The sequence below is a fragment of the Falco naumanni genome, chromosome 3 (assembly GCF_017639655.2).
Source record: "Falco naumanni isolate bFalNau1 chromosome 3, bFalNau1.pat, whole genome shotgun sequence".
Classification (NCBI taxonomy): domain Eukaryota; kingdom Metazoa; phylum Chordata; class Aves; order Falconiformes; family Falconidae; genus Falco; species Falco naumanni.
The window spans coordinates 86497589-86513649 of record NC_054056.1 but is presented as its reverse complement, the minus strand read 5'-3'; the positions used below and the strand labels follow the sequence as shown (position 1 = coordinate 86513649).

The following is a 16061-nucleotide window of genomic DNA, read 5'->3' as shown; positions in this document are numbered from 1 at the left end:
AATTTTGAATGGCAGGACTTCATAGAAGACAGGAACTAACATAAATGGTTATTTTGCCTAAACTATGAAAGAACTAATGCAGATTAATAATGCAGTCTAAATTAAATTATTCCTTCTTTTGTGAGGTACTGAGTACTAGGGTGCATAGTAGTATCAGGCATATACTATGGGATAATCTTTTTCAAATATTCCTTTTTCCACCACTGACTACCATCCAGCCCTCATTATATTACTAACATATTGTAATTCCATTTAAAGGAAAATTCCCCTATGCTAATCAAGTTTATTTGTACATCTGTAAAAGGCCTTTCTTGTCCCCTTTCAATACCTTGACTGTTGTATAAAATCATGTGTTCTGTTTATTCCAGAATGCAAGGTTCTCATGACAGAGAACAAGGTCATACTTCAGTAAGTAGTTTCACAGTAATGAGTCTACCTGTTACTTCCTTCCATTCAAATGCAAAGTTTTCACGTAAGTTATTCTTCTGGGTCATAATGCCAAGCTGATTTTATCTATTGCCCCCTCATTATTCTGAGGTGACTGTTAATGTCCACTGCCAATAAAAAGAGTTCATAGAAACAGTTTGTCTAACGGGAAGTACCAGTTTTACAAAGTAATTTTCTTTGTCAAACAATACCTATGACAACTGTATTTCATATACAGAAAGAGTAAATGAGGTTTGGAACAGCTAAAAAAAAACAAATTCACCTTACTTATTCTTTATATTCTTTGATACATCAGGAATTGAAGCATGAAATACGCCACCACAAGACTGCAGAATAATCACAGTATTTTAAGATTATACAGTTGAAACTTAATATCAAATAATTTCTGTTATTATTATCAGGTTTGAACAAATCATGTAATTATTTGCCCTTAAGTTCTTTTACAACTTCACTTACTTTCTATACAAAGCACAAAAGTACTCTGAGTAGAGCAAGGGCATCTCTTTGTACAAAACACTTGGCATATTATAGATGCCACAAGAAATACTAAAAGACTAGCAACAGTAGTCATAGTAATAACAGATCTGTTGCCTTAGGAAAACACAGTTTAAAAAATATGGTCAGGCCAGCGTGCAAGGAGCTGTAAATAATGCACTGATGGCATTACATGGCCTATTGCTCTGAGATTACCGCTCCAGGAAACTACTAATAATGCCATCCCACAGACTGACTTTGCTTACTTGCTCTTACCACTTCAGTTCTTTATTTCACTCATATATATAGCTTTTCCTAAAAAAGTCATAATCTCCCCTAAAGTGTAGTTGGAATTCTTTAATCTGTTTTTCTTTTGAACCCAAAATACAGGGGTTATAAAACTTGAAATACTGTTGAGCAACTGTACTAAACAGCAACCCATCTAATACAAATGTTTCATTTTTTACAAATAATCAGAAAAATAGATTTCCACAGCCTGATAAATTGAAAATGAATAAGCCATATCCATTCTTTATAACTTGTTACAGCCAAAGCACTAGCTACACTTCACCTTTTCAACTGACATAACTGTTAGCACATGGGTTTAGATCTGAGCAATATAGTTCAGAGGTCTAGTGAAAGATCTCTGGCTCCTACCAAACATCTTGCTGTACTATCCATCATTACTATATATATGACAGATGGAGTTAGTATTGTGCTCCAGATGATTTTATCATTGACAGCCTCTATATCTAATTGAAAATAGCTTGCAGAGGTAATACTTGCAATAAGAAACAACCAGATCTTACGTAAGTGTTCATGACAAAGTACTAGAAAACAAAAATATTACACTTTTTTTTAAAAAAATTGGAGTTCAGATGAACAGCATCTGCAACATTATGTGGGAATAACGTCAACCTAAGATTTAATAATAAACTTCTCCAAATGAATAACAGCACTATGGTTTGATTTGGTACAATTTCAAGGACTTACAAAACTCATTCTTTTGCTTCTGTATAATATCTGACAGACCACTGAGCTGTATATTATTTTGGACTCATTAAATGCAAGGTAATGACATCTACTAGATAAGTCTTGTTATATTACATTAAATTTACTAACTAGAGTCTAAGAGAAAATACTTGTATTTTCCTCACATGAGTAATCATGTTCACTGCAATGGGATTACATAGAGAAGTATAAAGCAGTCAGAAGTGAGACATTTAATAAATCAGCAACTTATAGCACTAAATATTTCATAATATCTAGGTAACATCTAACACTCTGAAAATTCTGCCAGATCCAACATCCTGGAAAGGCATTTAGATGGAACAATGGCAAAACAAACTTACTAGTCCCCAAGGCACCAGCAGCAGATGGTATTTCAAACAGAAATGAAAGAGAAAACTATATTTAATGATATGAACAAGCCCTTACCTAGTGGCTGCCCTGCAATGATCCTGGCATTCTCTCCCGCCACTGCAGCCCTTGCGTGCCTCTCACTCATGTACTGTACAAATGCATAACCTTTGTGCACTGAGCAGCCAACTATTTTCCCATACTTTGCAAAGATTGCTTCGATGTCACCTTTTTTGACAATGGCTGTATTCAGATTGCCGATGAAGACTCTGGAGTTGATGGACTTTGGGTCATTCTTATTGGTGACGTTGCTGGTCTGTGTTTTGCCAGTCATGGTTGGATCACTTGGCTTTAGCCCTTAAATAAAGAACAAAGAAGAATTATGTTTCAAACATGCAGATTCTCCTGACTTAGGTGATTTTCCCCACTGTAATTCACTTTTCATTTTCCACTTAGGTTGAATCTAGACTCAGAAGAGTTATACTCTCTAAAAATTATTATCAATAAACCAAGGTAGCACATTTTAAAATACTGTTCATAAGTCAAGTTAAAACTTCTTACTTTTATAGATACAAAATATAACAATATATCTTTTAATGTAATGCTGTGGTACTGGAGCTTACTGTAATCATATGTGGATTTTTGCTTAGAAATTCAGTATTGACTTTTTAAGTACCTGGCTGTCTAGAAACTGCAAAGCAAGAGAATGAATCATTATCTTATGTCAAATAAATGAACATTCAAGGCCATGCAGAGAACAAACTCTAAAAATGAAAGACAACTCTGCTTTTGTTTGGTGAGTGTTAGCCAGAGCACACTTCTTAACAGTTAAATATCATTGACTACTGTGAGGAGTGCAGGGCACGTAACATACAGTTCTTTACTGCAATCAATATGTTTCTATCAGAACAATTTTCCCTATTAATTCAGTAAAAAAAAAAAAAAAAAGAGACAGTGGCTTATGTTCCTAGAATTAAATAGTTTGAAAAAAACCTTGCTTAGTTACAGGACATGGATTTGCTTGCTGCTTTGCTTTTTCCTTTAAGGTCACTAATCTAAATACATCCTGGCATATCTCAAATGGAAATATCCACACTATTCCTGGGAAAGATTTGGCAAAAGAAAACAAAACAAATTACTTCTTATGTTCATCTAACCTCACACTTCCGAAGTGCACCTGATTTTTCTTAATATATATGCAAATTCCACCTGCCAGCAGGTTTCCTTAATTTACATCAATTTACTTAGATGGAGATGAAATGAAAGAAGTTGTCCCATGTTGCTGCTGGGTTTTCTTTAGCTATATTAGACAACAGAAATGCCAAAAATATGCATACCTCTACATGGTGAAAACATTTTGTAAGAAGGAGGTCACTAAGACAGCAGTCAAATATAGGCCATGTCTTATAGCTAAGAATTATGTTACTATTTTTTAACCTGTTCATACTTTTGGTCATATCACAGTAACAGCTCAGGCAAGAAGAGAACGCAGTTAAATACTGCTCGCAGTTAAAGCTCAGTTCATTTCTCAAGATGAAAAAGAATAATGACTTCTATTCTGGAGTAAAGCTTGACACTGACTAGCAGAAGTTTCATATTTTAAATCAATAGCTACCATATATTAAGCTAGACTGATGAAAAAAGAAACCATTGTTACTGAACTCTGCACAATTCCTGGTGAACAAAACAGCCACAGCCGCAGCCATGGGCACTTTGACCATCTCCAGCACACAGGATCCAAACCCCCACCCTTCAGGCAAGAACACACAATGGAGCCATGTGGGCTGAGTCCTGGCAAACAGTCTGCTGTGTTAAATGAATGCAAGCAATGGGGCTATCAGTCAAATAGCTTTCACTTGTTTAACAACTTAATATGACAGCTTCCTTCATAGCGCAACATTTAGAGAAAATACTGTAGAAAACTAGAAAAAATATGTTTTCCTGTAAGTTTATCGATTTTAAATACATTCTGGGAACATAACATACTGTATACATGCACAACATTCATCATGGAAAACCAGGAAAACCGCCTTGACCAAAAGCCTCTTAGCTTTATCATATCACAGACTCAATAGTGTATATTTCTAGGTAGCTGTGCAGATCATGTGTGTTGAAATCACATCTATATATAGTTAACCTGCGTATTGTGAGCAGTTGTAATAGTAGGCTTGGTACCATAATAGTTTGAAGACAAACCACCTGTAAAACATAAATATAATGGACATTGAGATCCATATTGGCATTAAATAGACTGCTGATATTATCTGGGAACTAGCAAGTCTAAACCCATCTTAGATATACCTGTATTTACACAGAAGTCAAAGCGACAATAGCATAGCCGTGTTAGCTTCAAAAGCCCTAATGACCCAGACTGATGAGGTAACATGGTAGAGTAGCTAGGCATAAAATGTTATTGCAGTCAAGTAGCTGGTGAACAGGGAACCACCGGTATCCCTTGTGGTTCCAGGACACACACCACTTCACTGTGCAAATAGCACTTCTGTTGGGAAAACTTGACATGGACAGTATTGTGTTCGTCTTTGAGAACATCCAGAAAAAACCTATATCTATATTATTACATAATTCTTAACATTTTGTTAATGTTTTCCGTTACATTTATCAGCTGTGTAGCTGAACTGATTTTACTAAACTCACAGAGGTAGTGTCTCACAAGTAAGACTACTGATCCAGGAAGTAGTGGACTTGGCTGGTAGGCTTGTCTCTTCCACTCACCCGCTTATGACTCTCAGCAAGACACTTTTTTTGTGCCTCTGTTTCCACCTTTTAGACTTCAGACTTGCTTTTTTTTGACTCATCTGTCTCTATGTGTATTTTTATACAGCACATCACACAAGGATGGCACCTCGACTGGTACATTTTGGGCACAACTGACACACTAATAATAAAAATAACAAGGGGACACAATCTACAGAAAATCTTCTGCTTAGACAAGACTTGCATGAAAATTATACGCAACAAAACACTTTTAATTATTGCCATCACAACTGTTTTCAAAACACAGAGTACTGCATGCTGTATTTCCTGTATTGTTTAGTCATTTAACATGGGATTTAGGGAACTATTCCTTTCTTCGTGTCATAAAAATCTTCATTATATTTTTTTCCCAGTTTTGCTATGCAGTGATTTAAATAGACTTTGAATAGGACATTGAATGTTTCTCTCTTGTAGTTGTTCTTTGCAATGCAAATTTGCAATATTTTAATAACACAAAGAAAAGTAGTTGTCTAGTGGGTTCTCTCATATTCAAATGAGCAGTCAGGAAAACGTGCTGCAGAAATTCAAAGGGTGAGAATAATACTAACGTGAATAATTGAGATTTGATTGCCTTGCTGGTCAACATACAATACTATTGTGAATATTTAATGAAAATCAAAGGTACATGGGATCTTCATTACAATAAGAAAGAACTTATGGTAGGTCTTACACCTTACTTACAATATGCATCTGTGAATACTGAATTATACCTATCTTTGAGCTATCAGTAAAATGACAAACATTGTAACTCATACAACTGCAGAATAAATGAAGCAGTGAGAGAAACGTATCTGAAATCATCTCATATCCTTGCAGCCTTTAATAGGGTATCTTGCTAATTTCCTATTATTGCAGCAACCCTTGCTAGTAATAAATAACCCCTATATGCCAAACATATATTTTAGGAAATGCTTTGTGAATAATATCTAGCTGTCAATACACTTCATCGTGCTTACTTATTCAATACACTTCATTATATACAGCAGGGGCCCTCAAACTTTTTAACCAGGGGGCCGGCGCGCGGATGCAGTGGCAGGCAGTCATCTGCGGCTGCTTGGTTTCCCCCTCCAACCCCCGGAGGGGGGGGTCTGTAAATACCAGGGGCTGGATTGAGGACCCTGGGGGGCCATAGTTTGAGGACCCCTGATACACAGCATTGTTTTATGCTGTTGCCGATTTAATTATTCTACCCAGAACTAACTAGTTCTTTGTGTACTTGAACACAGAAGTTATAAATTAGACCATTTCTATTATTACATAGATCCCTGATTCAAAGAATAAAGTTTACAAATTTGCTTTAAACATTAAAATTTCTAACATGTTAAACAAGAATGAAAATGGAAATTACTGAAATGTCGTTCCTATTGTCCAGCACACACATGGGACAAGTGCTGAAAAGGGGGACAGATTTTAAGCCCTGGCCTCCCTCACTTTTCCAGCATTTTCTGACAAAGTTTGGTTAAGCATGACAAAGCACTGTTTTGTGGCTATGAAACTCATCTTCAGTCCATAAGATGAAGGTTTGAACCCACATCTCCCATTGCATAGATGTTCCTGCTACAACGCTGTGCTTAACTCCAGAATAGTGAAGACAATGATCCCTTTTACAGTTGTGCTGTGTCCCAGTGCAAGGAAGAGCACAGGACTTGAAACAAAGGGAAAGGCAACAAGTTGTCAAATTCTACATCCCAGTAGCCAATTCTTTGGAAGGGTAGAGGCAAGAAGGAACTATGATAGTCTTGTTGGATCTCTGCTTCCTGTGCTGCTTACACATTTTACCAATGACTCTTCACAGCAAAATTCAAAATTTATCTTTGAAGAGGCAGTATTTTGGTCAAACTGCAAAACAATTTGGGACATATGGAGACTTGAGGACTTAAGCTGTTTAAAGGGATTTTGAGAGCAAATCACTTCAGCATCTTCCTAGTTGTACAACTGTTTCTCATCTTAAAAGACTGATTGGAATTCATCAGCCAAATTAAATTTCTACTGAATACTGCTAACTTGTCTCTGAAATTATTATTATGCGTTTTCCTATGCAGAATAAACAATAAGGCTGATGTGTAAGAATTCTGTTAGAATTAATATCTTTAAAAGAAGATATTTTATTTTAAAATAAATATCTTTAAAAGAAGTTAGGAAAAATTTATATTGATGGTTTAGGGGCTTGGTTTGTTGGTTTTTTGATAAGATCTGTACTTACTTTCACTTTTAAAGGATTTGCGTCCAACAAGTTTAGTAATACTTAGAGGAGTTTCTACATATTTATGTGCTTTTATCTTGGAGCTATTTTCTTCTGTAAATAAAACACTTGGTTTTTTTTTAAGCAAATAGAAAAACCCTATGTCTTTGAATGCACTAAATATTACTTGCAGTGACTTCAGGAAAAATTAGAGTCTATCGAGGAAAAACTGAAACAAGTAAACTGATAATATTTGAACACTTCAATGTTTTCTGAAAAGACATTAGAAACATGTCATTTACATAAAGAGCAATTTAATATAAAATTTCTATGTACTCATTATGTTTTCAAAGAAAATGTTATGAAAAATGAAACACACTTTCACACCCCCCACCCCACACACACCCAACCCCCCCTCAAAAAAAATCCGTTTGAGATCACGTGTAGAGCTGAGTCAGGAAATCAACACTTTGTACTATATCTGTGTGATAGAAAAAGACTCATTCTATGGATAAAGATTTCTAAGTTTGAAAATTCCCATAATCAGTAGCTTATCTAAGCACCATTAAATTCCAAATCTTGATTTTTACTATTTACAATAATGAAGTTTGCATAGTAAGATGCATTATACACATTTAATAATCACAAAATCCTTCCAAGAAAGACAGAGAAAGACCTAAATAGACACATAGTTGGACTGTGATGTCTGTCTCCACAATGAAATCCACAGTAAAAAGTACAGCCAGTGAAAAATTAATTGCTAGGATATTTGGGGGTCAATCTGAACATGGACATTCTGGCAAATATTGAACATCATGTATTGGTCCTTAGATGGACAAAATGCAGCACTATAACACATGGTTGTAAAACACATGGTGCTCTCTTCAGCATTTCCAAGCAATTTATGTCTGCCCTTCTGTTATCCAGTCTCAGTTAACAGCTGAACTTTCGCAACAATCAAGGTTCAAACCTTGCTTTAATAGTTGAGCTCTTCTGTGGTTTAGTGTCTTTAAGGTTTAAGAATCAATAAATATTAAAAGAAATTAAGGCCATAATATATTTTTCTCCTTTTGAATTACTTTTTAACAACAGTGACAACATTAATACTTTCGTAGTGTTGCAGACAAATTTAAGGTGTTTAAATATTGCAAGTGTCCTTCTGTGGGTGAAATCAGCATAGATTTGTCTTGCATTGGTACTAATATTAATGGAGAAAATTCAATATTAATGTTATTCCTTTAATAAGCTGTCATTAAAAACTATTTTATCTCAGTTAAATTCAGTCCTTGACAAATCCCTGTAAAATTTTACATACCTGTTGGAATTAAGAATATTGAATATTTCATGGTGGGAGGGAGGGATGGAAGCAGGGAAGAGAGAGAACAGAACATTATCAGATAAAATATATTTTGTCTTGGAAAATCCTTTCTTCTTTATATTTAATTTCTTTTTTAATGACTTGCTATATCTAGGTCACACAAATAAAGAAAAAAGCTATTCATAAGATGGCTGGTTAAATCCACATCAAAATATTCTGGGCTTTTCCAGTTCTCATTAAAGTTAAAGAATCTGCTTCCCCTCTCTCTCGCCAAGATATCCTGCCTTTCTATTTTTGTTTTATTTTTATGAATTAGCTTTAAGTTTTCCTTTCAATTACTTTTAAGAAGGTGTTGACACATCATGTCTATAACACAGACAATGCTCCCTTTAAGCTTGGATTTCTGGAGCCATATAAATGACAAAATGCATCAATACTTGCTATGCCACATCTTGTAGAAAACAAAGGACTAAAAAATAAAATGATGTAATAGATCGCACTTCATCTGTTGACACTGTTCTCAAAGAGACAAATACACTCTCTTTTGGGAGGGTGAATAAAATATATCTGATTTTTTAAAAAAGGTAAAATAACTAGATATTAATAACACCATACAGCCAAATATCATAACATACTTTCACTAATACATTCATTTGGGTTAATTGTTTAAACATTTGAAAGACTGCAGGGGAGACATGCACTCTGTCTGAGGAGCAGCGCAACCTCCAAGGAGGGAGAGGAAAGAGGATAAGGTCTAAGTCTGTACAAATGGACAGAAATTATCACTTCTTATTGACCTGCACTAGCTCATGGTGCCAGGATCTTCTCCCACCCAAACAGGCAGAAGAAAATGAAACCTGTCAGCAGAGATTTATAGGGATTTTCCCTCCCATTCATATGCTCTTTGTTCTCAGGATATAGAAAATAGCCCTACATAATCATGTAAAGAAATAAATTTCCCTAATAAAATTATTCGATGAGCACTCAGATATGGGTCCCTTTCCCCCATCATATTTAATCCCTTTTAAATACAAGGCTTTCTCTATTGATCAATTGCAAAATCAAACCATAATCCTGTTGGCTAGGATAAGAAAATAACTGTGATAGCACATACCAGTATAGCTGTGTAAACAGTACAGTAAATTCAGGGGGAAAATACTAAAACAAGATTAAAAAAAAAATAAAAAAACAAAGACTTATTTGGGATTCTAAGTGAAATCTGGAATAGGGTAAAGATGTTACATTACCTAACTGTCTAATCCCATCAAGAGATACGCTATTCCAGGGAACAGACATGGACATTGAGGTTACAACATAGCAAATTCCAGAATGGGACACCTGGTATTTTCCCCTCACACTTTTAAAACATCTCCAGGAGAAAAAGTACAATCACAATATTTCGACACTAACACAAGACAGACAAATAAAGGTCAACATTCATACTCTTCTTTAACGTGTCTTAGTTGTGATCTATGTGTTGAATATGTCTATCCAGGAAGCTAATATTGGAAACTTTTCATTTTGGGATGTGCTGCTTTTATGTGTTGTCAATCAGGCTCCTGGAGATAAAACTGAACAATTTTATTTTTTATTCTTTTCTTAAGAAAAAGGCAAACAAAACTTGGTGACTTTCCCCTTCACTTCTAATATTTTGACCAGATCTATTTGTAGCCAGCTATCTCATTTCCTCCAAGTCATCATTTATCATTTATACAGCAAGCTATTTTAATCTTCCCTCATCAGTCATTCCTGCTAGCTTCTTAATAATTTTTAATGCATTTCTGACTTTCTACAGTTTCTATGGCCTAAATCTGTTTTCAATCTTCAGTTTTAGGTATAGTGACAGTAAAAGGTGCAGGACTGCTCTCTCACTCTTCACTTGGTGACACTATGGATTGCCTAAAAACAATCTTAGCTATATTTGCTGTCATATGACATTTCAAGCTAATCTCATGTACTCTAGGGTTGCTTGGTCTCATTTGGCAGTGTTGCTTCCTCTGTGTTTTTGCTTTCTCTTCAGCTTCATATAACTGTGAGGATTAAATGAGCCTTGGCAAGTGAGACAGTCTCCTACTATCATTTTTATATTTCTAACCATCCTAATAGACTTCACCAGTTTTCTCTGCTCTCAAGGGAGTTTACAGTCCCATATGACAACATCTTCTGAAATTTTAAACAGCATTTTTTTTTTAATGCATTACAATTCAAAGCCATTATTTAAAACCAGGTCTATTAAGGGTACCCATGTTAGATGTTTCCCCTACAACAGAGTTCTCATTCCAATCCTTCTCTGTTATATACTAAATTGTTTTTTGGGACACATGATATTAAACATAGCTTGGTGGATATGAATAATTTTTTCAATTTTTTTCTTAAGGGAAGAAGATTCTTTTGACAAATTTGTCATGCTTTTTTGAAGTAGCATCCAATCTCATCCAATCTTAATTTCTTCTGAGATCCCTATAATGAACTCATCGATTGACTATTTCAGCTAATTTTATGCTACTAAAGCCTCTGAGGAAACTTTCAGTAACATTATTTTTACTAGAATTTTGCTCCCCTATGTTTCCTCTATTGTTTTATAAAAAATTGAAATTGGATTTGAGGAATGTCACAGTCTAGGCTGCCAAATACCAAACAAGAAGTCAAAAACTTCCGAACTGTAATCCTAGCTCTGGTAGAGACCTGATAAGAGGCCTTAAGCAAGTCGCTTAATATCTCTACCTTGTCCTCTTTCTTCAGAAACTGGCAATAATACCGATGATATTCCAGTTCAGCAAGTCGTTACATGAATGAAGTGAAAGAACTGAAAATACTGCAAAAATGCTGTGGCATTAGGAAGTTTAATAGAAACCATACAGTTTAATTGAAAACTTCGGACTTTGTTTTGAGGATCAGTAATGTCTTTGTTTTTCCTGTCCATACCACTTATACCTGTATATTTCTAAGTCTTTTTCTGTATTTTCTGTTCATGGGCATTTTTTTCCAGTTTATCTCATGTATTAGTTGATCAAAATAATTATTTGATCTTTCATAATGGAGAGAGGTATTTAAGCGTACTTGACTTTCATAATCACAGGCAAATTAGAATCACATTTACTGTTGTATTCACTCCATAATGTCCCTCTCAGAAGCCTGTCTTGGGGATTTATGCCAGATGACCATATTGTGCATCTGACTTACGGGAAGAGAATCTAGTACTGACAACTGAGTAATTCTGATGTCTGACTCTAGCTCAGCTGGTAACTTTCCCAAAATGATGCAGTAAATCACAGGCATATTGTGCTTTTGCTTTATCCATCCCATTCTTTTACCCCATTTATTCAGCCTCGCTATATTTTTGTATCTGTCATGCATGAATTGCATGTTTAAAACCCAAGCACATGTGCAGGCAACACGTGATAGACTGCCACATCCCTGCAGAGCCTTGGTTTTATTCCTTAGCCTATACAGTACATCCTGACTCAGAAACTGAAGGTATATCTTTGTTTTTCACCACAAAACACTGAATGGCTTTCTAGTCTATCTAGAAAGTCTAGTCTATCTTTTCACACACTGAATCTCATGTGCACATATCAAATTTTAAGGTTACAAGGAAACTTTATTTTTAATCAAGAAACAAGAGATACTCTCACCACCAAGGATAGGAACAAGACATCTGAAATTCCTCTCCTGGATAAATCTTAGAGGAGTTCATTGCATCCACACTGTGACAATGGAATTTTCCACACGGAATTATGAAAGTTCCATCACCCATATATGCAGTATATAGGTATCTGATGAGGAAAAACTTCAAGAAAATCCGAGTACGGATCTAATGATGATGTTGTTAAAGCCTTAAAGTCAGCCTTGTATTTGAATCTGACTTCAGCTCCTTTCCACCCCCCACCCCCCCAGTCATGCAACCATAAGCAACCTTATAAACTAGGTCCATAGACTCTCCTGGGCTTCTACCATTTTATAAACACAAATTCAAAGCCATCTCTGGAACTTCTTTTCCTCTATCGACTCAACATGAATGCATCTGAAGTTTAATTGCACTTCAGATTTTGACATTCAGGCTTACAAGTAGTCCAATGTTCTGCAGAAATTTCTTTTTTTTTTTTTTTTTTAAGACTGAGTGGCTTCATCTCCAGAGCACATTTAAATCTGCCTGAATTCATTTTTTGACCTGTCTTGCCTGCAGAGATTACTTAGCAATTTTCCTCTGTCATGACTTTTAAGGACAGAAACCCCAGTTGTGGTACCTTTCCCAGTGTTTTAACTGATAGTTCAATTTTAGGACATTCTCTGGGACAGTGGAAAACTTCATTTGGTTCTCTGCTGCTGAAAATTAGAATGTGCATTCCTGGTCTCCTGAGTGTGTGCCTTGGCTCTCAGCAATCACTGTTGCATGGCTGCTTCAGGGTCTTCACCCTACATCTCCCTCCTAGTCTATCTTCAAAAGAACTGTTTGTTAACTGTAGTTAAATCTATGGGAATTTTCATGCTGAAGTCTTACTAGGCACTTTTAATGCAAAAATAATTTTAATTTGTCTGTTTATTTTTCAGTTCTGTGCTGAGACAAGGGAATTGAACGAAACTTAGTATAGTAACATTTTCATTGTTACTGAGAGATCACAAAACCTGCAGTTCCTACACTGTGCCCCATATCATATAAAAAGATTTGCTAGAAAGTTTAACATGCTAAAAGCAGTATGCTCAAATAGTGCACGTACCACTGAGAACACCCAAAATCATATTCCAATTTTCCTTTAAAATTTATTATATATGCACACAAAAAGTCTTACTTGTTCCCTCTTCATCGTTTTGTGAAAAGACAAACAAAAATGGGATGAGAAACTTTTTTCCAATATTTCTCAGTCTTTGTAGTCTCATCAGTAACTTTTTGCTGCAGCAAGTACATACAAGTGAGATTTTAATGTACTTTGGGATGCTAGTAAGTCTTTGGGAAGCTGTGATTTTACTCTAGCAGACATCTGATGTCCAAACCAATAATAGCCCCTACTCAGATAATTCTTTTATTTATTTAGTGCTCTTTCAGAAACTCATTTAAGCAAACAGAATTAAATAGAAATATGCCAAAAACATTTCCCTAAAAATATGATTTGAACATTAATTAACCACATTAATACAGGCTTTTTGATGGAAACCATACAAAACCTATTGTCAACATATGTCTTCTAGCAGTATGTTTTTTGAGCAAACGGTGATTTTCCAGGACAGCACCTAATGATTTAATGTAAGCAGGTAACCTGTCCTCTGGGATTCAAAACTGTGTATATTTGAACACTTTAGAATTTGGTGCTGGCTGCATATTCCTGGTTTTGGTTAACCCTTTGCAAAGAGACTGCTCAGAAAACAATCAATTTATATTCAGATATAAGTCTAAAGTGTCATTCTCTTTTCTTGTACTGACTTCTTGTATCATGTCATATTTTCATCACCTTACTCCTATAACACCTGTCTCATATATTCTCTGCTTCCTCCCATGTCTACCCTACTCTGCTCAAGTTCATCCACACTATTCCATACTCAAGTCCACTTTGTTTCTTCCATTCTCCTGAGTCCTTACTACAGATTTTCCTCCTCCCCAACCTTAGAAGAGCATCACTGGTATGAAGTTTGTCACGCTGCTTTTGTTTTCACTTCCTATAGGCCTATCCAGTGACTGGCTAATTTATTTGTATCAGAAGTTCGGTTTTGTTTGTTTGGGGTTTGTTGTTGTTGTTTTGTTTTGTTTTGTTTTTTTTTTTACTTGCTATTACTCTATATTGTACCTAAAAGAACATGGTCTTGTAAGCACTGGGACCAGCAGCACTAATCTGTCACTCTATCAAGAGACGACTGTATGACTACTCTGAGTGGAACTGTGGCCTTGCCAAAGCCAGTGGTAAAAGAGTAGGATTTTAGCTGCAATTAAACTGAATTTTTGCCTTTTAATGTGCTTCAGAAGGAGCAGCACTAGATCTTTAAGCTGCATAGCATTTTTAAAGACTGTAAAAGAATGATTCTAGTAACACTGACTACACAGTACATCGCTTTTTCTCTTTCTTTTCACACTGTAGATACATATGGGAAAGTACAAAAGGAAAAAGGAAAACATTTCCACTACATTTTCAAAATGCAAAATGGATTATGACTTATTTTTAAGCCAAAAAATACAAGCCTGAAAAGAAAAGTTTCAGAAAATTCAGTAGAAATCATTAAAATGCAGAATGTTTAACATAAGTATACTTCTTATTACCTCCCCTGTATCACAGGAGACTGGACAAATTTGAGCATAAAGAAACCTCACTATGAATCTTACATTTAAATAATTAATTCTATTGATTATATTCAATCTCCGACATCATGCTGTAGAGCTGTAAATTATCTGATAGGCGTGCAGCAAAAACAGGTTAAAGCAAATAATTTACAATGAATAATTTATCTCTCAAATTTTCCACCCTGTAAAGATTTTTCTATAGCTCTTGCTGTCCTAATATCTAACCTCTGGTATAATGGATGATATTATTAGAAGGATTCATTACTAAAGCAACTCTGCTTAAACCACAGTGTAGCTTTCCTTGACTTAACTGGGACAGGAAAGAGTATAAATTGAAAGGAGAGGGGCTTTGCTCTTGTTTTTATGTTATCCCCTCAAATGAATCTGAACATGTGCACTTTAAGTTTTATTGTTCAGCAGCTTGCATGAGTAAGGATTTTTTTCCTGTAAAAACTGATCAGTTGCAAACAGATTTTTGATAGCACTTGAAATTAAATATTAAATATTCTAAATATTCTTTAATTTTGTCTAGTTTATGTAGATTTAATTTGATTGAGTATGTTAAAAATTAGTGTTTGCTTCCAATTGACTTTTAGTGTGTTTCTTCCACCAAGTTTGATCAGGAAGCTCTCAAATAAATGTCCAAAAACATTCACACCAATGAAACTTGGCTATTCAGAGCTCAAATATAAAAAAAACCCACAGAAGCAGACAAAGTTAATTATAAGTGTGTATGAAATCTATGGAAGAAAGTTGTTTGTTTTTTCACTTGGCTTAAGTGATCAGCTTTGGCAACTCAAATTGGTTATTTTCAGTCTATATTACCTTATCATCCCAACTAATTACAACGTGTGTGATGCTGCATGTGCTTAACTCGTTCTTGTGAACAAATATTAATTATTTGACAAAACTAATTATTTTGAAACTAAAACATACTCAGCGTTGATCTTTTAACATGCAAGCCTCAGTTGCCCAACCACATTGCATAAAACGTACAGTCTTTGATTTCCACTAGTATTGTTAGTTATTGTCCTAATGTGATTATGCACTCTTATATTTCTTTTGGAAAAAAAAATGCTACTAAAGAGCATCTTATTCCTTTTCAAAAACTTATAGCTGCTTTGTTAGCAGTACAACACCAATTCCTACGTATCTCATTTCTGTAAGTGATGAGAACTGTCATGTAAGAAATGAACTGCTTGTCAATTCTTACACGTTACATCAATCATTTTGAAGAA

At 35.1% G+C, this 16061-nt stretch overlaps 1 protein-coding gene across 3 annotated transcripts in view; it reads right to left on the bottom strand.

Annotated features, from left to right (window-relative positions):
• Positions 1 to 16061, bottom strand: part of RALYL (RALY RNA binding protein like) — a 403990-nt gene that overhangs the window by 205865 nt on the left and 182064 nt on the right. For all 3 annotated transcript variants that reach the window (XM_040588212.1, XM_040588214.1, XM_040588213.1), the window contains one exon: positions 2359 to 2637. In XM_040588212.1, coding sequence (XP_040444146.1) covers positions 2359 to 2614 — 256 coding nt within the window. In that variant the 5' untranslated portion in view covers positions 2615 to 2637. The remainder of the gene's footprint in view (positions 1 to 2358; positions 2638 to 16061) is intronic.